The sequence below is a fragment of the Scylla paramamosain genome, chromosome 23, assembly GCF_035594125.1.
Source record: "Scylla paramamosain isolate STU-SP2022 chromosome 23, ASM3559412v1, whole genome shotgun sequence".
Taxonomy (NCBI): Eukaryota; Metazoa; Arthropoda; class Malacostraca; order Decapoda; family Portunidae; genus Scylla; species Scylla paramamosain.
The window spans coordinates 11092267-11115485 of record NC_087173.1 but is presented as its reverse complement, the minus strand read 5'-3'; the positions used below and the strand labels follow the sequence as shown (position 1 = coordinate 11115485).

At 40.1% G+C, this 23219-nt stretch overlaps 3 protein-coding genes across 5 annotated transcripts in view; 2 read left to right on the top strand and 1 right to left on the bottom strand.

Moving 5' to 3' along the window:
* Positions 1-2261, top strand: part of LOC135112168 (uncharacterized) — a 42886-nt gene extending 40625 nt beyond the window's left edge. The window contains exons 5-6 of the mRNA XM_064026254.1: positions 594-896; positions 1627-2261. Of these exons, the coding sequence (XP_063882324.1) occupies positions 594-896; positions 1627-1814 (491 nt within the window). The 3' untranslated portion in view covers positions 1815-2261. The remainder of the gene's footprint in view (positions 1-593; positions 897-1626) is intronic.
* Positions 2262-2429: 168 nt separating this feature from the next.
* On the bottom strand, positions 2430-6324 carry LOC135112169 (uncharacterized). 2 transcript variants are annotated; one of them, XM_064026255.1, is made up of 5 exons: positions 6135-6324; positions 5604-5678; positions 5145-5244; positions 4587-4717; positions 2430-3802 (listed from the first exon to the last, which is right to left on the bottom strand). In XM_064026255.1, exons 1-5 carry the CDS (start codon positions 6258-6260, stop codon positions 3551-3553), a joined length of 684 nt encoding a protein of 227 aa, XP_063882325.1. In that variant the 5' UTR covers positions 6261-6324; the 3' UTR covers positions 2430-3550. The 2 variants fall into 2 exon arrangements, with proteins under 2 accessions (XP_063882325.1, XP_063882326.1); XM_064026256.1 differs by lacking the exon at positions 5604-5678.
* Positions 6325-6757: 433 nt separating this feature from the next.
* Positions 6758-14177, top strand: LOC135112165 (small ribosomal subunit protein eS10-like). Of its 2 annotated transcripts, none has more exons than XM_064026248.1 (6): positions 6758-6837; positions 7011-7073; positions 9901-9992; positions 11328-11441; positions 12810-12980; positions 14113-14177. In XM_064026248.1, exons 2-6 carry the CDS (start codon positions 7022-7024, stop codon positions 14149-14151), a joined length of 468 nt encoding a protein of 155 aa, XP_063882318.1. In that variant the 5' UTR covers positions 6758-6837; positions 7011-7021; the 3' UTR covers positions 14152-14177. The 2 variants fall into 2 exon arrangements, with proteins under 2 accessions (XP_063882318.1, XP_063882319.1); XM_064026249.1 differs by lacking the exon at positions 6758-6837 and adding an exon at positions 6839-6889.
* Positions 14178-23219: the final 9042 nt, after the last annotated feature.

Below are 23219 nucleotides of genomic sequence, written 5' to 3'. Positions count from 1 at the left end.
TAGTGGTATTGATGGTAGTAGTGGTAGGCAGTAATAGTTGTGGTAGTAGTAGTAGTAGTAGTAGTAGTAGTAGTAGTAGTAGTAGTAGCAGCAATATGATAAGGAAGTGCAAAGTAGTAGCAGTATTAACGCTTCATCAACTGATATGACAGATACACAGACATTACAGTTATTATTATTATTATTATTATTATTATTATTATTATTATTATTATTATTATTATCATTATCTACGAGTATTAATCTATTTATTTTCATGACCGTATATTAAACTTTTTCTCTCTCTTCTCTCTCTCCTCTCTCTCTCTCTCTCTCTCTCCTCTCTCTCTCTCTCTCTCTCTCTCTCTCTCATTTGTTGTACTTTTGACCAGACTCCTTAATACGTTAGAAGAGAGAGAGAGAGAGAGAGAGAGAGAGAGAGAGAGAGAGAGAGAGAGAGAGAGAGAGAGAGAGAGAGAGAGAGAGAGAGAGAGAGAGAGAGAGAGAGAGAGAGAGACTCCTTAACACTCACATTAAGAAGCACCTAAATACAAGCAACTCTTACAATCTGTACCCGAGAAACACCACCTGAGCCTTCCCTTCCCTTCCTCCAGTCCCCAGCGCGGAGATCCAAGGGACGCAGCAGGTGTACATGAAGACAGGCAGCGACATCAACATCACCTGCGTAGTCAGCGGTCACCTGCGGGACTCACCCATCACGTGGTACTACTCTCCGCTCAACCAGAAGGCGAGGGAGGTGCACGCAGCGGGTCGGGGTGGCGTGCAGCTGGTGACGGACAAGCACGCGGGGACCAGCTGGCTCTTAGTTGACCACGCCACCTGGAGGGACGCTGGGAACTACACTTGTGCTCCCATGCATGCGCGTCCCGCCTCTGTTGTGATTCACGTGGTGGATGGTAAGTTTCTCTCTCTAGATACCATATTTTGAAACACCTGCGCCGCACCTCCACTACTTTCAGAAGGCTCTAGTTTAAGTGACACGGGTTTTGAGGATGGTTCTATGATTCTAATGACAGATTAGCAATATTTCTACATTATTAACAGGAGAAACACGCTTGAGAACCCGGCTAATCATCTCTGTGGCCTTTTAAAATAGTACTGGTGAGAGAGCAGAGTTTCTGAATACGACTCTCTCTCTCTCTCTCTCTCTGGGGCTTTACTTTTTGTCAGTTTTTATTTGTTCATTTTTATCTTTCTTGTTTTTATAGTATTGGTTTCATTTATTCATTGATGTTTTTTTTTATTCACTACGTTACTGTTGTTTACGAGAGAGAGAGAGAGAGAGAGAGAGAGAGAGAGAGAGAGAGAGAGAGAGAGAGAGAGAGAGAGATTATGCTTATATATTTGATTAAATGTGTTGTATGTACTGTACTCATACGTACGTACTTCTCTCTCTCTCTCTCTCTCTCTCTCTCTCTCTCTCTCAGTGCATTTCGTAATGATGTCTATCTTTTATCTTTTCCTTATATCTTTTTGTTTTTCTTAATGAGTATGATTTTCGATGTTTCATATCTACGCTTTTATCTTTTCTCTCTCTCTTACATCTATTTTCTTCCTCTATATGTTCAATTTATAGCACATTTTTATTTTTTTTCATTACGTCTTGCCCTTATCACCCTCATACAGAAGAGTCCCCAGCCGCAATGCAACACGACTCAGGCAGCGCAGCCAGCCCCCTCCTGCCCTCACTGCTGCTGCTGCTGCTGCTGCTGCTGCTGGCCTTCTGGGGCGCCGCCGCTTCCCAGTTAGGGTGCCACTATCCAGCAGCGGCCTGGCTTCTGCCCCTGCCCTCCACACACCTCACGGCCACATAGCAAACAGTACTCCAGTAGCAAATATATTGAGTTTTTGTATACAAGTTAATGGTTAATGTGATGAATTGTACACTTTATGATGTTTATATATTTATGTGTATATGTATGTATGTATGTATGTATATGTGATGTACATAATGTTATGGAGATTTCTTTTTTTTTTTTTTGTATTTTATTTATAGTGTTTGAAATATCAGACTTGTTATTGTTTTCTGTCTGTATACAATTATGTGTTCGTATACTTGTGTTTTATCTGCTGTCTGGTTTTGCTCAATTGCGGCTGGAAGGTATGTGTGTGTGTGTGTGTGTGTGTGTGTGTGCGACTGTGTACGCCGAAGCCAAAAAATTATTATGTATGAACTAATTTTGCGTCTGTATGTGTAAAAGTGACATGGTTCTCTATTTCCCTCTCTCTGCTTTTATTCAATGGAGTGTTACATTCATTTATTCATTGATTTTTAACCACAACACTGCAGTCAAGAGAGAGAGAGAGAGAGAGAGAGAGAGAGAGAGAGAGAGAGAGAGAGAGAGAGAGAGAGAGAGAGAGAGAGAATTACAACCCCAAAAATACACCGAACAAAGGAATATAGTCAAAGGGAAAAGAAATCATCACAATAAATATGTAAACAATTGTTATTAATGGTTCAGACAACTGATCTTCTCACAAACTTTTTGAAATGTGAGGCTGAGTTGCTTCCTTTCTCCAAATATTAGTTTTCATGATTTTCACTCACTTTCAAGCTTTATTTACTGATGAGACAGATGTATACACAGTTAATTTGACACAAACATCTTTATCTGCTGTTTATATCAAAATGTTCATGTATGATTTACATGACACAAGTGTATTTTATTACTGCATATACTCAGAAGTCACCCAGACAGAAGATAGGAGGTACAATAAAACTAAGTAAATAAAGTCAGACTGAAAAGATCACCCAAAGAAGAACCTCAAACAGGCACAGACTTAACCCATATCAGACTGTCTAGTGCTCTGGTCCCTAGATAGGTGTGTCTGGTGTTTTGTCAAGGCTGGGTGGCCCTACAGTGGTCAAAGATAAAGGAGAAACAGTACAGTGAAGGGAAATATGGCTTTATGGAAAGATTACCCATAGAGAAAAGGCATACACACATTCATACCAGTGTCTAGTGTTCTGGGCTGCAGACAGATGTGGTCTGTGTGTTGTCAAAGTTTGGTGGTTCTCAAGATGTCAAAGAGGAAAAACAATGAATTCCAACCATAGAAGAGACTCAGACAAACACACACATCCACACCAGACTGCCTAAGTGTTCTGGGCCCTAGATAGATGTTGCTGGTGTATTGTCAAAGTTTGGTGGTCTTGTAGACATCAAAGTCTAGTGAAATCTAATGAAGTCTAATGGAAAAAACAAACATAGAAGAGACTTAGAAGCATGCATTCACCAGACAGTCAAGTGTTCAGGGCCCTACATATGCAGTGCATCACGAGGACTTGGTGGTGGCAATGTAATGACTGAAGAGGAGAAACACCTGTCAGATGGAAAGATGCACCACAGAAGAGACTTGGACACACAAATCTGTCTGGCAGTCTAGTGTTCAGGGCTCTAGACAGATGTGGCTGATGTATTGTCAAAGTTTGGTGGTCCTGTAGATGTCAACGAAGAGAATAGTCTGATGGAAAGATTACCATGGAAGAGACTTGGACACACATATCTGTAAGACTGTCAAGTGTTCAGGGCCCTAGACAGACAGTGCATTATGAGGACTTGGTGGCCCTGTAGGAGGTAAAATCATCAAAGATGGAGAGAGGGTCCAACTGTCGGCTCACCCTGGCAAAGTCCACCAGACCAGAGAGGCGCTCCACATCCATCAGAATATTGTGTGTGGACTCAATGAGGTTGTCATTTACCTCCTCCTTCAGGGCATCCCAGTATGTGTTGTCCAGGTCTGTTGCTGTCCCCACTTCCTCCATGGGCTCTGGTAACTGCATGTCCACCTTCATCACCGCCTGCAGAGTGCAATACTAACCATGAAAAGGTGTTGTGTTCTCATATGATGTCTCACTAAGGACCATATTCTGAAACACTTCTGTGCTCCACCTCCACTATTTTAAGAAGGCCCTGGCTGTAGTTACACAAGTTTTTAAGGGTGTTTTTATAGTTCCATTGACAGATTAAAGTGATTTCTGGATTATCAACAAGAAAAGCACTCTTAAGAACCTGGCTAATAATCTCTGTAGCCTCTGAAAATAGTCATGGTGAGAGAGCAAAGCATTTCTGAATATGGGCTGCTAGAAGTTAAGTTAATGTTCCTTGCATTTATGAGTTTGTATAGGGGATCTGCCACTCTAAGTACTTCTGTGTTGGGTAATGGTAGGTAGATTATGTTAAGTTACTTTTATGATAAGATATGTTGACTTATATTAAGTAACATAATCCAACATATTAGGTAACATAATCCAACCTAACCTATCCCCAAAAAATCTAAAAACAGCATGAATGATTGATTTTCTTGTGATTATGTCTTGTTATTGATGATTATGTTGACTTATGATGCCAAAGTATAAAACAGTTTAGAAATTAAGTTCATATTCACTGCATATATATCATTTCATGAGTGTCCAGGATGTTTGTTAAGATGACACTGAAAATACAGTTTGGGAAGCATTTCAGACAGCAGATAGAGCAACAGGAATTTGTTAAGACTATTACAACTTATTTAATTTGATGCAGTAGGATAAACATTAATCAGTAATGAAGCACTGAGTAAAGAATGAGAAGTGTGCATCATACCACAGCTTCCTTCTTGAGTCGGGTGGTCTTGCCGAGGAGTTTGGACAAGTACTGTGGGTATTCTTTCCTCTTCTTGGTGATGGCGATGACAGTAGCCTCATGCCGCACCTTGGCTTCCTCCAGCGCCTCTCCTTCACACCACAGCACAAGGAAAGATGCTTGAGTTAGTTCATCACAGGAGACAGAAGAAGGGTTTTGATTACTTAATTTGAAGAAGAATTTTTAAATGATATAGTTATAGGAAAGGACTGAATTTGAAGAAAGAGAGAGAACTAGTTGCTTAAATTTGAAGGAAGGAAAGACTGAGAAAACATTTGAAGCAGAAAGCTTTAGATATAATTATCACTGAAACAACAAAGATATGAAAAGAAGGTAAGAGAACACCAGAACAATTACAAAAGAGATAATGTAATGAAAAGCATATTATAGTGAGTAGTAATCTTAAATATATATAGCAAAATATTTATAGCCGATAGGTGGAGACATTTTGTATTGAATAAAACAAATAAAAGACATAAAAAAGATTAATTATTCAAAAAAAAGGAAAACGAGCAATACTATTATCATCATCATCAACACTTCTTGTCACTGTTGGCTTCCTGCCCAGGTAGAGAGATGTCACCATCGGCAGCATCTCCTGCAGCACGGCGCCAAACTCCTGCAACACATCACAAGTCACCAACACCACCATCACCATCACCATCACCACTATTATACAACAACAGCCACACAACACATAACTTTATCTACCAAGCTGACAATCGTACAACACACTCATACACACATCATTCACACTCTTAGCCCTGTCAGTCCCTGGTGGAAAGGGACAGTCTTGTGGACCACCTTGCTACAGTCCAGGAGCTTAGGCATAGCACAGCTGGCCACTCAAAACTCAAAGCACTAAAAAGCATACTCAAAAAACACAATGATTAAGAGAATGAGAAAAAGTGACATATTTCAATTCACCCCTCTACTACTGGAGAATTAATATGATGTACTTTATTTGCATTTTAGTACTTGTTTGTGTTTGAAGTTCCTGAGAATTTTTTGGGCTGGAAGATGCAACAGCAAGGGGTGCAGGAGAGAAGGCCCCTGTCAAGGTAAGACCCTCGTCAAGGTATGAATTCAAGGCAAGAATCTGGCCAAGATAAAGAAAAGAAAAAAAAAGAAAAAAAAAGAAAACCCGCTCCAAGATAAAAAAAAAAAAAAAAAAAACTCAAAAGGGTAAAAAAAAAAAAAAAAACGCTCCAAGATAAAACAGCGATGCTCTCAAATGGGTAAAAATAAAAAAAATAATAGTAAATAAAAAAAAATATTCAAGGTAATACTCTCACCAAGGTGACAAATGTAAAACAAAGGAAACAAATCAAGATAAGAAAAGGATTCAAGGTAGCAAAAAATATTCCGTGAAACTGACTCCCCAGCTCATAATTATGTGAAGCAACATTAATAACCACTTAATTACTAAGATATAAACCCAGAGAGAGAGAGAGAGAGAGAGAGAGAGAGAGAGAGAGAGAGAGAGAGAGAGAGAGAGAGAGAGCCTACCGCAATGTACTCCTTATGTATCTTCTCCTTCTCCTCCTCCTCCCAGTCCTGCTCCCTGATTAGGCCCGCCACCACCTCCCGCGCCTCACTCTCCACGGCGTCAGGGAATTCAGATCTGTCTGCCATCGTGGAGAGAGTAAAATGTTTGAATACGCTCGAGTTAAGCGCCAAGGTTTGTTTACTGATGACATCATGAGCTTCAACTTTTCGAGATGTATCAGAATATACCAAGGGTGTATTTTATTTTATTTTATGTATAAAAAGCACCTTGAAATAAGTGGTAATGAACTGTAGTATATATTTTATCATATAGTCAAATTTCTTGAAGAGGGAAATTAAATTTGCATGTTGCCTCTCTGTTTTAAAACGTGTGTTTATTTATTTTTTTTCAGGTAAATAAAACTATGTAAAATTAAACATTAATGAAACCAAGTACACATCTTAACATATACTCTAATTTTTTGGGTTAAAAGTAAATGTTTATGATGCCTTTCTGTGAATTTTACGTCAATTTCCTTATAAATGACTAAATATTGCTTGAATAAATAAAAGTAAAATACTAAAAATGAATGGTACATAAATGTGATATGGATAAAAAGAGATAAGTAAGAAAATGAGAAAATAGTGAGAAAAAGGACGCATCGCTCCCTTCACTTGTCATTTGTTGTGGTGCGGCCTTTCCTTCCTCCCCGCCAGCCACACAGTAAGCACGTCCTTTTGGTTCATCCGCACGTATCTCACTCATCCTTCACCCGGTCTCACTACAATCTGTATTACATTACAGAACGACCATCGAATTATTAGAATGTATAATATGATGTGACTTAATCATGTAGAAGCTGAGTAAATGAGGTAAATAACATATCTCGTTCGCAGCTGACGGCACAATGTTGATGCCCAAGAAGAACAGAGTGGCCATCTACGAGCACCTCTTCAAGGGTGAGTGTGGATTATGGCGGGCTTGGTGGTGTGTTCTATAGTGTTTAGTGATAGGTAGGTTATGGTGCAGAGGTCAGGGGGGCGATAGGTGGTGATATTTTGTTAGTATTGCACGACCGTAACTTGGGACTGATACCTGCATCGTTTGGTCGTAAGACTTTTATAGGTGCAAGTTTACGACTTTGCGATTCTTGATATGATTGGATACTGATGTAGAGGATAACTAGTGGGGAATTCAGTTGGGATTGGTAACGAATTATGGCTGAAATCCTTGAATTTATAGCATCTTTCCGTGGCTAGCAGTGCCATGCCTAAGCACGAGACGCTCACTACCAGGGGCTGCTGGGGCCAAGTGTGAATGGTGTATGTGGTGGTTTGTCTGGCCCTCCCCGTGTGGGATTGCTGGACCGGTGCAGCGCTGGATAGGTGTGTCAGTGCAGGACTTGAGTGGCTTGGACTGTTTAGATTGGGTCACTTGTATGATGTCTTAGGTGGAGTTTTGCACCAGTGTTGCAGCCAGTTGTTGCATCGAGTAGCAGTGCATGGTTGTGGCCATCAGTTTTTATTTCTAATTTATTTTATTTTATTTTATTTATTTATTTATTTATTTATTTATTTTTTCCTGTGTGTTACTGTGAATGGGCGCACTGCTCACCTTTCAGCCCGTGGGGTGGTGTGCTAGTTGTTGCAGGGTTCCCTCCTTGGGAGCCCAGCCAGGTAATACAGTAAGCTGCATTATATCCTTCACATAGTCTGTGCTGTGTGGCTCAGTGTTTTATCATATTTATGTAGGTTTGTCAGTTGTATTCATTGATATTGTGCATAACAGGAATTCCAGTTCAGTCTTGTGTGGCTAACTGGTCAGTGTTATGCAACAATAACTGTGGCGCACACTGCTGTTGCTGCCTTGGCAGCCTTGGTGTGAGCTACTACACTTTAAAAGAGTGTTATTAACTCACTACCTTTTAAAAATTAATTGGTGGTGGGTTTAAAAAGCATTATTAGGTCACTACCTTTAACTTGCACAGCACTGGGGCTATTTCACCATTGTGATCCTCCTCATTGATGTGACTTTTTTTAATTGAAAAAAATTGATTTTATTTTTTGCTTAATCGAAATGCATGATCATAAAGGGTTTGGATGAAGAAAGTGTCTGAACCTCCAGCAGAATTCATCACAGTACTCCATCATTACACATTATCTTGCCAGCTGCATTTGTCAAATAAGCACTATAAATAATTTCACACATCACACAAAACCTATAAAGTGGTTTTCTAGAGCCTCATCAAGTTTGCAATACTTAGGTTTTAAAACCTGGGAACTATATTGACTGGTAATGCTTTTGACATCTGAGTTGTAGAAAATAGGTAGATTAATTAGGTCAGAATCGGATGCCATCGCCTTGCAGGCAGACTTAGAATGAATGAATGGATGGATAGATGGCAAATGCAATTTAATATCAATATATGCAAAGTGCTTAGCGTAGGTAGAGGAAACCCACACAATAGGTACCATTAAACAACCAAACTCTGGTAGGTACAGGGTACAAGAAAGATTTGGGAGTTATAGTTAGCTCTGAACTCTGTCTAGGGAAACAATGGATAGAAGCCAGAAACAAGGCAAATAGGGTACTAGGATTCATTTTTAGGAGTGTTAAAAGTAGAAGGCCGGAAGTAATATTAAAGTTATACTTGGCGCAGGTCAGACCTCATCTAGACTATGCTGTGCAGTTCTGGTCCCCACATTACAGGAAAGATATAGGTCTACTAGAATCAGTACAGAGAAGAATGACTAAAAGGATACAGGGGATGAGGCGTATTCCTTACGAGGCGAGGTTGAAGCTGTTAAATTTACATTCTCTAGAGAGACGTAGGTTAAGAGGGGACCTGATAGAAGTCTGTAAGTGGTATAAGGGTTATAACAAGGGAGATGTAAGCAAAATTCTTAGGATCAGCAACCAGGGTAGAACAAGAAATAATGGGTTCAAGGTTAAAAAATTTAGGTTTAGGAAGGAGATAGGAAAAAATTGGTTCTCAAATAGAGTGGTAGATGAGTGGAATGGACTCAGCAATCATGTAGTTAGTGCTAGGACACTAGAGAGCTTTAAGAGAAGATTAGACAAGTTTATGGATGGGGATAACAGATGGAAATAGGTAGGTGTGTTTCATGCAGGGACTGCCACGTGTAAGCCTGGTCGCTTCTTGCAGCTTCCCTTATTTCTTATGTTCTTATGTTCTTATGTTAAATGTAGATTTTGTGATAGACTCTTGTGAGAACACGATTACACATATGTTACTGTTGAGCCAAACTGTTACGCAAAGTAATTGAAAATATCATTAGCAAAATAGTTATCTGCCTCCAAATATTGAAAAAGAAGTTTTTAAATATTTGAACATTTTAATTTTAATTTTCCAAGCCTACCAGACTCATGCTATTGCAGCCACACACACACACACACACACACACACACACACACACACACACACACACACACACACAGACACAGACAGAACAGTCACATATACACCAGGAAGGTTTCATATGGTGTTTGTAGGTAATTCTGCCTTCCTCTACATCCTCTCTCTCTCTCTCTCTCTCTCTCTCTCTCTCTCTCTCTCTCTCTCTCTCTCTCTCTCTCTCTCTCTCTCTCTCTCTCTCTCTCTCTCTCTCTCTCTCTCTCTCTCTCTCTCTTGCTTTTATTTATTTATTTATTTTTTTTTGTATTTTTTCTTTTATTGCTTTGGTTTCATTGCACGTCACTAGTACCAATTATTCTTGGTACCTCACATGTTACCACACCAGGCAACCAACAGTCCCTTCCTTGTAGAGGGTGTGATGGTGGCCGAGCGGGACCTCTTCCTCCCTAAACATCCCGAGCTGGAGAAGATTCCCAACCTGCACGTCATTAAGGCCCTTCAGGTGAGTCTGTGTCAGGTGCCATTGTGCAGATACTGAGGGATGACTGACTTTCCTTTGACACGCCTTGACACGTTTCCATGCATGTCTACACGCCTAAACACCCTGACGCACCTTAACCTCCTCGGCCCCAGTGACGCATTGAGCGTCACTCACGGAATGTGGTCGAGAAACCTCGATGATGCTTTATGCATTGTGTGGCACTACAGAGTGATAAATATTTAACAAAACTCAAGAAATTATGCTGTTTAAATTTCTCCCAAGATGAGAGTGAGATGATGAAATCAAAAGTACAGTAAAATCCCTCATATCCGGTATCAACGGGACCGCCGACATGCCGGATACTTGAATATAAGTGAAATTATGTCCACAATCACCACCCTACACTCACGCATCTTACCATAACAAAGATCAGCTGATCTTAATCAGCAGCTGATCTGATCAGCTGCTTAAGTGTAAGCACAACACGCTTCCTCTTTTCTACAACATTAGGCATGATGAAGGTGTCAGGCGATAAACAGTGCACACGTGGGACTGAGTCACTGAGTAAACACAGTGCAGTGGGCCGCGGGTGACACAGAGCAGTGTGCTCTGGTGACGAGGGGACAAAGTATGCCTCGCACAGGAATTTTAATCGATTTTATGAGTACACATTGATTTTTTATTGATTTTAAGGCTCGGGGAAAAAATGTGCCGGATACTCGAATGCCGGATGAGAGGGATTTTACTGTAACTGTATAGTGACGGTCAGCGAAAACTGTATGTACTGCCCAGCCATTATATCTGACAGTGGGCTCGTGGCAGTCAGACTCTGAAGGTATCCTAAGTGGCAGCAGGATTTAAAGGGCTAGGTTTGTTACCCACTCTATCTGGTGGTTCACTGAGTATTATGCAAAATACGAATATGAGAATAATAATATAAAGTAATAGATATATATTTTTAAGTTATTATGTAACATGGTAACAGCATTCAAATCCAAGTCCAAACTTTTTTTTTTTTGCAGTATTTTAAAATTGGACTCATGATTTATTCTCTCTCTCTCTCTCTCTCTCTCTCTCTCTCTCTCTCTCTCTCTCTCTCTCTCTCTCTCTCTCTCTCTCTCTCTCTCTCTCTCTCTCTCTCTCTCTCTCTCGATAATCGTATAATTTTTAAGAATGATAATTTCCAAACCTATTCTTATATTAAGTTTTGAAAATCATATCACATGTAAATTTTACATATTTTGTTTAGTGGATAGTGAAAGAAACATGAACATACCTTCCAACACACCTTCAGTACTAACCTGATCTAACCCTCCGAGTGCACTAACCCTAATATCTAGCCTGCTGTCCCTGCAGAGCCTCAAGTCCCGCGGCTATGTGGAGCAGAACTTTGCCTGGCGCCACTATTACTGGCGCCTCACTAATGAGGGTATCCAGTACCTGCGTGACTACCTCCACCTGCCTGCTGAGGTGAGACTGGAGTGTGGTGATTGTTTTTACCTGTGGTGTGTATGTGTGTGTGTGTGTGTGTGTGTTTGAAAAGGAGGAATGAAGTTGATGGGGATACATAATTATTCCCAAATGGTGATTCCCTCATTCACCAAGTAATGTTGTGGTCATGGCCAGAAACAGCTTTGAAATAGTTGATACAGGATACTGTATATTTCAGCAGATAAGACGACTTTCAGGTAAGACGATCCCCAAATTTCAGTCAGAATTTAATAGTTTTAGTTGATATTGGTGATATAAGATGACACACAACTACCAAATCAACTGTGGTGAAGTTTGGGTCAATGAGCACCAGACGACTGAAACGGTGATATACCAGTACAATGAATAAAATAACATGAATATGTTTTACCAATAATAAGGTACCATCATCTTCAAGTGCAAATTTAAAACTGAGATAAAATTCCCACTCGGTGCTTTTGTACATTTTCATGAAAAACGATGGATGGAAGAAGATGGTGTAAAATTATGGATAGACACTTTGTGGTACAATCAGTTTTCCTAAACATAAAACCCTTTCCTTGTGCTGCCTGTGTGTGTTAGGCTGTCAGCTGTAATCTATTTACAATATCATCTGTCTTGATTTAATACACTGACATTCTTGAATTTTTTTCTCAGTATATGGACTTTGTCCCTATACTGCAAGTTGATGTTATCTCACCAGTTTGCTTTCCTTTGCTGCTTGGCTTGGGGTTCCATGCCTTGAAGATCTTTATGTAGCTCCTTTCTCACCTTTGGGAAAAACTGGAGGATATTTACACAGGCTCCTGCTTTGTTTGTCCATATACAATACCAGCAGAAGATTGTAGTTATAATATATTAATTTTTGTTAGCACATTTATCAACAGGAATATGTTTCATTGCATTCTCTCTAAATGGATTTCTATTTAACTCTGTCTAGCTCCCTCAAAATTGTAATATAAAGTCAAAACCACTCAAATCCACATTATAATGATATTTAACTTAAAATTTTAAGGTCATTGTTTTTGTATCTGATGTGATGTGACCCACTTGTTTTTTAGGATTCAAGTGCTGTCTTATATGCCAAATATATGGTAATTATCATCTGTAGCTTAATATTGCTCCTTTTTTGTGATTTCCTTGTTATTTCCACTCAAGGCCAACATGGCTAAGAGTGTGTGTATGTGCATCTGTGTGATGCCTTGTCTGGGTCACCTTGTTTGGGATTGTTGGCCTGGTATGCAGATAGACTGCAGTTTTGTTGCCTTTAGTTTGTAATGTATGAATAAAAAGTAATTTCACATGGCAATATATAGAGTATCAAGTATACTTATGTGATATTGTAATACCTCAATGTCTACCTCCCAGATTGTGCCAGCTACTCTGAAGAAGCCCACACGCCCCGAGGGAAGACCGCGCCCCATGCAGAGTCGCCCTGAGGGACCCCGAGGAGAGGGCTCCAGGGATGCTTACCGCCGCGCACCTTCTGGCATGGACAAGACTGGTGATGCTGGTGCCGGCTCCTCCACTGTGGAATTCGTGAGTATTTCCCTACAGGCATGGGTTGGCTCTGGGAACTTGCTCTTGTCAGTAGGTTTTAATATTTTGTTTATGGGGGATCTGCTCTTGTGATATCAGTGGTTTTTAGATATCATTCTTTTTTTTATGGATTCATTTATTTATATATTTTGTTATGTTTTTGTTCTGTTTTTTAAGTTTATTTTTTATATGTTTATTTGGTATTTTTTATGTAGTGGGCTCTGGTCAAGGACAGCAAGACAGAGAAAACAAGAAAAGCTTATTGATGGTGCCAGACCCTTAACCCATAGTGTTGTGCTTTATTAGAGATAGGGGTCTTGTCAGGTTACATTTTTTTTTTCATACACCTGCAGTTCTCAAAGAAAAGAGAATACTATAAATTTTACTCTGAAGTCTTGTTTCCTATTTCTTATGCTTTACTGATTATAGATTTCAGAAGTAAGTTCCAAGGAGATAGTAACTTACTTTTTAGGTGATATTTTTGGGAAAACAAAGCTGCCTGCCCTGTGTAGCCAACTCCACAACAATGTCAGTATGTCAAAACATTTATAACCAAAATCCTTTTTCCTCTCCAGTGTTGTAGCCTTCAATTTCATTTTATTGCTTTGATATTATAAGCATGTTGACAAGTATAAAAAAAAAAAATAAATAAATAAATAGTCTCAGTTCCTATGAAAGTATTCAGTCTAATAACTCCAAGCCCAAAAGATAGGTATATATCAAAACATTCACTCCTGACTTGTCAAAATATTCTTTGTTGCTGTTAATGACAAATCTTGTATATATATACAAACAAAATTGAAAGCCATAAAAGCTCAAAAATGAAATTGTATATCTATGTACTAAACACTTCCCTTAGATGTCTGTATGTATATGTGTGAAGATAATCCACTTCAGCTCCTGAAGTGTCTTTATTGTTTTTTTTTTTTTTAGTTTATGGTAGTTTTATAGTAAAGTCCCTTCACTTACTGCAATGACTAGAAACTTGTCAACAAAATACAGAAATGAGGCAGAGTAACTGATGCATTTCTTACTTAGCTTGTAGGTTATGTTGCATCTTGAAGGGGCTTTCACTCATATGCACCTTAAGGTCAAAGGGTCACTAATATGCTCTATGCTTTTCTCCCTGCAGCGTGGCGGGTTTGGACGAGGCTCCAAGAGGCCACAGTAAAGTTAATATAATAAAGAGAAAAATTGCATCTCATGTTCTTAGCCTTGTTTGGGTTTGGGTTTATGACAGTAAAGTAAGGTATTGCCACCCTGCCAAGGTAAGAAATGTGTATGTTGTGTTGATATTACTCAAGTTCTGGTGCAGGTAACTTGAGATTTCATTGAAACTTAGTTGGAATATTGTCATGTGGTTACCACATATGTTTTGTGTTTCCCTTACTATTAGTTAATTTTTTTCAGGCCAGATGCTGGGTGGACAAACTGGATTAAGAGATGCAAGGTGAGTGTGTGTGGTTGACATTACTTCTATTTGGTACAGTTGTGGTCTGTAGTCAAGCAATCTGCACTCATTTCCACTGTATTTCTTCTATTTGTAATTTTCCTTCTTTAACTAGATTTACTAAGAATCCATTAATTTCTAAGTTTTTAAGATTGTCAGCAGATTAGAGAACTTAGGATAGAAGTAAAACACCAAATACAGGAAAAGAGTACAGCATTTAACTCACTACAAACTGTTGGGTTGGCGACATACTCCCTTGGCCTATGCCTTGTGTTGTCCCAGCTGGCGTTTTGTCAGCTGGTCAACCTCGGGGGTTGAGACTGCTGACCCAGAGAAAGGACAGCCTCATAGTACCACACAGGCATCAGCTTGTGTGGCCTCCAATGGCTGCTACACCCTTTGCTTTTACTGCCTTACTGGAACACACTGCAGGACTCCCAGGCATGGTTTATGATGTGTTGATATTTGATTTGATCATATTTTGTACTTTTCCATCACTATGTTTATGAGTATTCTCTCCCTTTACAGGTATGTAGCAGTGGCTTACTATCAAATGACAGGCTGTCCTGCGCTGTGTAATGGTAAGTCATTGCTTGTTTGAATTGTTTACCTGTGAAATACCAAGTTAGTAGATGAGTTTGGTGTACATTTGGGGCATAACAGGAATTCCAATTTTCCTCTATGGCTAATTGGTCAGCGTTATGCAAGAGTAATTGTAGCATGCACTTTGTATCTTTGTATCACTGCCTTGGTGGTGATAGTGCAAACTACTACATTTTCACATCATTCTTTCATTCCACTTGATATAGGAAGCTTAGGTGCAAGAGTTTATGTAATTCTAGATAATATTTGTAAATGGTCTAAATACCAGACAGATGTCCTCTGTGAAGAGGAGTTCCGGAGAGAAGCTGTACACACTCACTAGCATCCCTTGAAAATGAATTTGCACATGATGGCTTTGTGTGTCTTATGCTCTGTCTCTTTTTTGACAGGAATGGTGCTGTTTGGGGGCACGTGGCATTTCTTGTGAGGTGAGTTTTCTGGTTATTTATGTAGTGAATTTACACATACTAATGCCATTGTGAGGGACTTTTTTTTTTTCTATATTTGTTGTAATTTTTTTTTTCCATTTATTAGCTATATTGTATGATCATTGCTTTTATAATGTGTAGAGGAAAAGGGATGATAGTTTTGTATCTGGGGTATGTTGAGGATATCACAGCGCTCTGTGCACTGAATGCTGCCACACTTGTGGCTTGAGGTGGTGTGATGCAGGCTGATGGATGGCCTTCCTTTGCAGGTCTGGAGCAGGTTGTCAAGTTGAAGGGATCACAGGAAGCTTGTGGTGCCGTGAATTAATCTGCATTATGGATTTAGGTGAGTTGCTATCCTGCAAGTTTTGTTCCTTTATTCCCCACTTGATTGCTGTATTTATTTATGGTTAGTCTCCTGATCACCTTGATGCTCACTAGGGCAACCTGAATGTTCTACAATAATCCCTTGACTATCATGGGTTCACCTATCATGCCCTCAGTACATACCAGATTTTTATTTATTTTTTTTTGGCTAATATGTGTAAATTTATGTAGTGGATTCCACAGTATATTGTAGGTTTCTATGGCCAATATGTATTCATTTACTTCCTAGATTTTAATAATTTCTGTGGTAAAATAAGCATTTTGTACCCTAAAAATTAATAAATTAATGAATAAAAGTATGCTATTGCAATTCACAGAGATAAAACTATGCCCTTGATTCAACTTAGCGTATATTTCAGCAGATAAGGTGCCTTTTAGAAAAGACGACCCCCTAAATTTTGATGTGAATTTAATGGTTTTTAGCTGATAGTGGTGTTAGATGACACCCAAACTACCAAACCATCTGCAGCAAGTTTAGGTCATTGAGCACCAGACAACTGAGACAGTTGTATACCAGTACAATGAATAAAATATCTGCTTCATCTTCAAGTGCAAAACTAAATCTAAAGTAAAATTCCCACCTGGTGCTTTTGTACATTTTCATGAAAAAGGATGGGGTGATGAAGGTGTTGTACAATTATGGATAGGCAACGTGCGGTATGATCAATCTTCCTAAACATAAACAAACCCTTGCTTTGCGCTGCCTGTGTGTGTCAGGCTGTTGGCTGTAATCTCCTATACATTGTCATATCCTACATGTTCAGTACTGCACAGCTAATCATCATCATCATCATCATCATCATCTGTCAAGTTGTATCTTCACAGGTGAGTGCACCAAATTTATTATTTTTAATACATAAGGATATGTTTAAAAGTAAGTTTTGAATTTAAAAATTGTTTAAAAGTGTAGAAAAGTTTTATAAGAGTGAGGGGAGGGGTTTATAAAAGCTTAAATATATAAAATAATAAAAAAATATACAGTACAGTACTGTTTCTACTTTTTGGATTTTTACTTATTGCTGGGTCTTTGGAATGTAACACCTGTGATAGTTAAGGGAATAGTATATATGCTTTGTAGAGAGTGAGGAATCTGTGTGTCCTGACAGTGTGTGTTTCATATTTTAGGAACTTGGTGGTGAATGGTTCAATGGATGGCTGCAGAACTGAGACAGGTTGAGGTGAGTTGACTCAACAAGTTCTGTTAGTTTTTCTCTCTCCACTCAGTGATGAAATTGCTGTATCTGTTTATGGTTAATTTCCTGATAACCTTGATGCTTACTAGGGCGAACTGAATGTTGTGTGTGTGTAGTATATTGAGTGTGAGGAGTCTGTGTGTGTCCTGACAGTGTGTTGTCTTTTATATTTTAGGGACTTGGTGGTGAATGGTTCAGTGGATGGCTGCAGAACTGAGACAGGTTGAGGTGAGTTGACTCAACAAGTTCTGTTAGTTTTTATCTCTCCACTCAGTGATGAAATTGCTGTATCTGTTTATGGTTAATTTCCTGATAACCTTGATGCTTACTAGGGCGAACTGAATGTTGTGTGTGTGCAGTATATTGAGTGTGAGGAGTCTGTGTGTGTGCTGACTGTGTTGTGTTTCAGGTGTGCACCCAGCAGATGTGGTGGTCAGGGCCTGCTTCAGTCTCCACGGTCACAGGTAAGGTTGAACTTTGTAGCCAGTTCACCAGTGGTTCATTGCACACATGATGATACTTGATAGGGACATATGATTGTCTGATTATTATCTCTTGAAATCTCTCTGATGAATACACAGTGGTACATGGATGCAGGTGGTGTGTGTAGATGCTGACTGCTTCATTTGTTTATAGACGACTGAAGCAAGGAGGGATGAGCAGCCGTGTTCCTGGGAAGACTTTGTAAGTTGAATCAGGAGTGTTTCATATCAGAACTTTCAGCCCCAGGCCTTTATACATGATGATAGAGTGATATGGACAAATGATACCTGATTATTTATCACTATGGGAATCTCTCTGATCAATATGCAATGGTACAGGAATGCAAGTGTCATGTGTAAATGCTGACCATTCATTTATTTATACAGGGAGTGTTTGACTACCATGCAGGATGTCTGAGTTAAACTCCAACCTGCTGTCAGGATTTTCTTGGGTACTTGCTCTCTCAATGCCTGGGCCACTGAGGGTGCAAGCTGGTGCATCTACCGTAAAAACCTGACAGACAAGCAAGAAAGAAAAAAAGTGAGGCAGGAAGGAATGTGTGGTTATGTTCCTGTGAAGACTTGGTAAGTGGAAATATGAGTGGAGAGTGAACAGTTCATCTTAGGATGCCTTGATGCATGATGATACATTGATAGGGACAAATGACACCTGATTATTTATCACTCTCTGATTTATGTTGAATAATGAATCAGTCTTAGGTGCTCTTCATTTCATGCCTTGCTAATGCCTAGTAATTTACTGTTAGGCTACTGGGTGACATCTCATTGCCATTGTGGACTCCTGGAAGCAGCTCTCAACACCAGAACAAGGACACCTCACCAGATATATGGGTAGCTAATCCCTTTCCCATGCCATCTTGGCTTCAGATCACCTTGGAAGGAGACATCTGCTTACCTGGTGAGTGTAGTAACCTTATGGGCATTGTATGTAGTTGATAAGCTGTATATGCTTGTTTTGAATGGTTATGGTAATGTAGATATTCTTTATGTTGTTGGGTGAAGGATGATAAACTTGTGTCTGAAGATCATGAGGATCCCATAGCGCACTGAACACCTCGATACACTTTAGGGGGTGGAGGGGAGGTAACACAGACTGAGGGAGGATCTTTGCTTACAGGTGTGGGGAAGCAGGACTGAGGGATGGATGTACAGCTGGAGGGATAGAAGACTGAGGGCTGTTGAGGTGAGTAGTGCGCGCGCTCTCTCTCTCTCTCTCTCTCTCTCTCTCCTCTCTCTCTCTCTCTCTCTCTCTCTCTCTCTCTCTCTCTCTCTCTCTCTCTCTCTCTCTCTCTCTCTCTCTCTCTCTCTCTCTCTCTCTCTCTCTCTCTCTCTCTCTCTCTCTCTCTCTCTCTCATATATTATATATATATATATATATATATATATATATATGTAGAGAGAGAGAGAGAGAGAGAGAGAGAGGTAGATAGGAGATGAATCATGGTAACAGTTTAATGGATGCACATGAATGTACTGTTTCAAATTTCATTACTTGTTTTTGGTTGAACCTTGTGCATCATAACCCAAATGTGATCTGTTCATCTTATTGAGGATTAACTTGACTCTTGCATAGCCCAGCTCTCTTGACCAAGGGATGATAATTTTGTATCTGAGGTATGTTGAGGATACCACAGCGCACTGAACGCTGTCACTTATTTGTGGTTTGACGGGGTGTGATACAGACTGATGGGTAGCATTCCTTTCCCAGTTTGAAGAAAGTTGTCAAGTTGAGGGGATCACAGGAAGCTTGTGGTGCTGTGAATCTAGGTGAGTTGCTCTCCTGCAAGTTTTGTTCCTTTATTTCCTATGATGAAATTGCTGTATCTGTTTATGGTTAGTTTCCTGATCACCTTGATGCTCACTAGGGCGAACTGAATTTTCTGTTTGCTTTGTAGAGTGTGAGGAGTCTGTGTGTGTTTCCTGACAGTATGTTGTGTTTCAGGTTTGAGGGATGCGAATGGTTCAATGGAAGGCTGAGGATCTGACACAAATTGAGGTGAGTGAGTCAAGAATTTCATTTAGTTTTTATTCCTCTCAGTGATGAAATTGCTATATCTGTTTATGGTTAATTTCCTGATAACCTTGATGCTTACTAGGGCGAACTGAATGTTGTGTGTGTGCAGTATATTGAGTGTGAGGAGTCTGTGTGTGTGTGCTGACTGTGTTGTGTTTCAGGTGTGCACCCAGCAGATGTGGTGGTCAGGGCCTGCTTCAGTCTCCACGGTCACAGGTAAGGTTGAACTTTGTAGCCAGTTCACCAGTGGTTCATTGCACACATGATGATACTTGATAGGGACATATGATTGTCTGATTATTATCTCTTGAAATATCTCTGATGAATACACAGTGGTACATGGATGCAGGTGGTGTGTGTAGATGCTGACTGCTTCATTTGTTTATAGACGACTGAAGCAAGGAGGGATGAGCAGCCGTGTTCCTGGGAAGACTTTGTAAGTTGAATCAGGAGTGTTTCATATCAGAACATTCAGCCCCAGGCCTTTATACATGATGATAGAGTGATATGGACAAATGATACCTGATTAGTTATCACTATGGGAATCTCTCTGATCAATATGCAATGGTACATGAATGCAAGTGTTATGTGTAAATGCTGACCATTCATTTATTTATACAGGGAGTGTTTGACTACCATGCAGGATGTCTGAGTTTAAACTCCAACCTGCTGTCAGGATTTTCTTGGGTACTTGCTCTCTCAATGCCTGGGCCACTGAGGGTGCAAGCTGGTGCAGCTCAGGGCTAGTCCCAAACCAGGATAAGTGGGGAGGGGTGCTTCAGGAAAGACATCTACCGTAAAAACCTGACAGGGACAAGCAAGAAAGAAAAAAAGTGAGGCAGGAAGGAATGTGCGGTTATGTTCCTGTGAAGACTTGGTAAGTGGAAATATGAGTGGAGAGTGAACAGTTCATCTTAGGATGCCTTAATGTATGATGATGATACATTGATAGGGACAAATGACACCTGATTATTTATCACTCTCTGATTTATGTTGAATAATGAATCAGTCTTAGGTGCTCTTCATTTCATGCCTTGCTAATGCCTAGTAATTTACTGTTAGGCTACTGGGTGACATCTCATTGCCATTGTGGACTCCTGGAAGCAGCTCTCAACACCAGAACAAGGACACCTCACCAGATATATGGGTAGCTAATCCCTTTCCCATGCCATCTTGGCTTCAGATCACCTTGGAAGGAGACATCTGCTTACCTGGTGAGTGTAGTAACCTTATGGGCATTGTATGTAGTTGATAAGCTGTATATGCTTGTTTTGAATGGTTATGGTAATGTAGATATTCTTTATGTTGTTGGGTGAAGGATGATAAACTTGTGTCTGAAGATCATGAGGATCCCATAGCGCACTGAACACCTCGATACACTTTAGGGGGTGGAGGGGAGGTAACACAGACTGAGGGAGGATCTTTGCTTACAGGTGTGGGGAAGCAGGACTGAGGGGTGGATGTACAGCTGGAGGGATATAAGACTGAGGGCTGTTGAGGTGAGTAGCACTCTCTCTCTCTCTCTCTCTCTCTCTCTCTCTCTCTCTCTCTCTCTCTCTCTCTCTCTCTCTCTCTCTCTCTCTCTCTCTCTCTCTCTCTCTCTCTCTCTCTCTCTCTCTCTCTCTCTCTCTCTCATATATATATATATATATATATATATATATATATATATATATATATATATAGAGAGAGAGAGAGAGAGAGAGAGAGAGAGAGAGAGAGAGAGAGAGAGAGAGAGAGAGAGAGAGAGAGAGAGAGAGAGAGAGAGAGGTAGATAGGAGATGAATCATGGTAACAGTTTAATGGATGCACATGAATGTACTGTTTCAAATTTCATTACTTGTTTTTGGTTGAACCTTGTGCATCATAACCCAAATGTGATCTGTTCATCTTATTGAGGATTAACTTGACTCTTGCATAGCCCAGCTCTCTTGACCAAGGGATGATAATTTTGTATCTGAGGTATGTTGAGGATACCACAGCGCACTGAACGCTGTCACTTATTTGTGGTTTGACGGGGTGTGATACAGACTGATGGGTAGCATTCCTTTCCCAGTTTGAAGAAAGTTGTCAAGTTGAGGGGATCACAGGAAGCTTGTGGTGCTGTGAATCTAGGTGAGTTGCTCTCCTGCAAGTTTTGTTCCTTTATTTCCTATGATGAAATTGCTGTATCTGTTTATGGTTAGTTTCCTGATCACCTTGATGCTCACTAGGGCGAACTGAATTTTCTGTTTGCTTTGTAGAGTGTGAGGAGTCTGTGTGTGCTTCCTGACAGTATGTTGTGTTTCAGGTTTGAGGGATGCGAATGGTTCAATGGAAGGCTGAGGATCTGACACAAATTGAGGTGAGTGAGTCAAGAATTTCATTTAGTTTTTATTCCTCTCAGTGATGAAATTGCTATATCTGTTTATGGTTAATTTCCTGATAACCTTGATGCTTACTAGGGCGAACTGAATGTTGTGTGTGTGTAGTATATTGAGTGTGAGGAGTCTGTGTGTGTGTGCTGACTGTGTTGTGTTTCAGGTGTGCACCCAGCAGATGTGGTGGTCAGGGCCTGCTTCAGTCTCCACGGTCACAGGTAAGGTTGAACTTTGTAGCCAGTTCACCAGTGGTTCATTGCACACATGATGATACTTGATAGGGACATATGATTGTCTGATTATTATCTCTTGAAATCTCTCTGATGAATACACAGTGGTACATGGATGCAGGTGGTGTGTGTAGATGCTGACTGCTTCATTTGTTTATAGACGACTGAAGCAAGGAGGGATGAGCAGCCGTGTTCCTGGGAAGACTTTGTAAGTTGAATCAGGAGTGTTTTCATATCAGAACATTCAGCCCCAGGCCTTTATACATGATGATAGAGTGATATGGACAAATGATACCTGATTAGTTATCACTATGGGAATCTCTCTGATCAATATGCAATGGTACAGGAATGCAAGTGTTATGTGTAAATGCTGACCATTCATTTATTTATACAGGGAGTGTTTGACTACCATGCAGGATGTCTGAGTTTAAACTCCAACCTGCTGTCAGGATTTTCTTGGGTACTTGCTCTCTCAATGCCTGGGCCACTGAGGGTGCAAGCTGGTGCAGCTCAGGGCTAGTCCCAAACCAGGATAAGTGGGGAGGGGTGCTTCAGGAAAGACATCTACCGTAAAAACCTGACAGGGACAAGCAAGAAAGAAAAAAAGTGAGGCAGGAAGGAATGTGCGGTTATGTTCCTGTGAAGACTTGGTAAGTGGAAATATGAGTGGAGAGTGAACAGTTCATCTTAGGATGCCTTAATGTATGATGATGATACATTGATAGGGACAAATGACACCTGATTATTTATCACTCTCTGATTTATGTTGAATAATGAATCAGTCTTAGGTGCTCTTCATTTCATGCCTTGCTAATGCCTAGTAATTTACTGTTAGGCTACTGGGTGACATCTCATTGCCATTGTGGACTCCTGGAAGCAGCTCTCAACACCAGAACAAGGACACCTCACCAGATATATGGGTAGCTAATCCCTTTCCCATGCCATCTTGGCTTCAGATCACCTTGGAAGGAGACATCTGCTTACCTGGTGAGTGTAGTAACCTTATGGGCATTGTATGTAGTTGATAAGCTGTATATGCTTGTTTTGAATGGTTATGGTAATGTAGATATT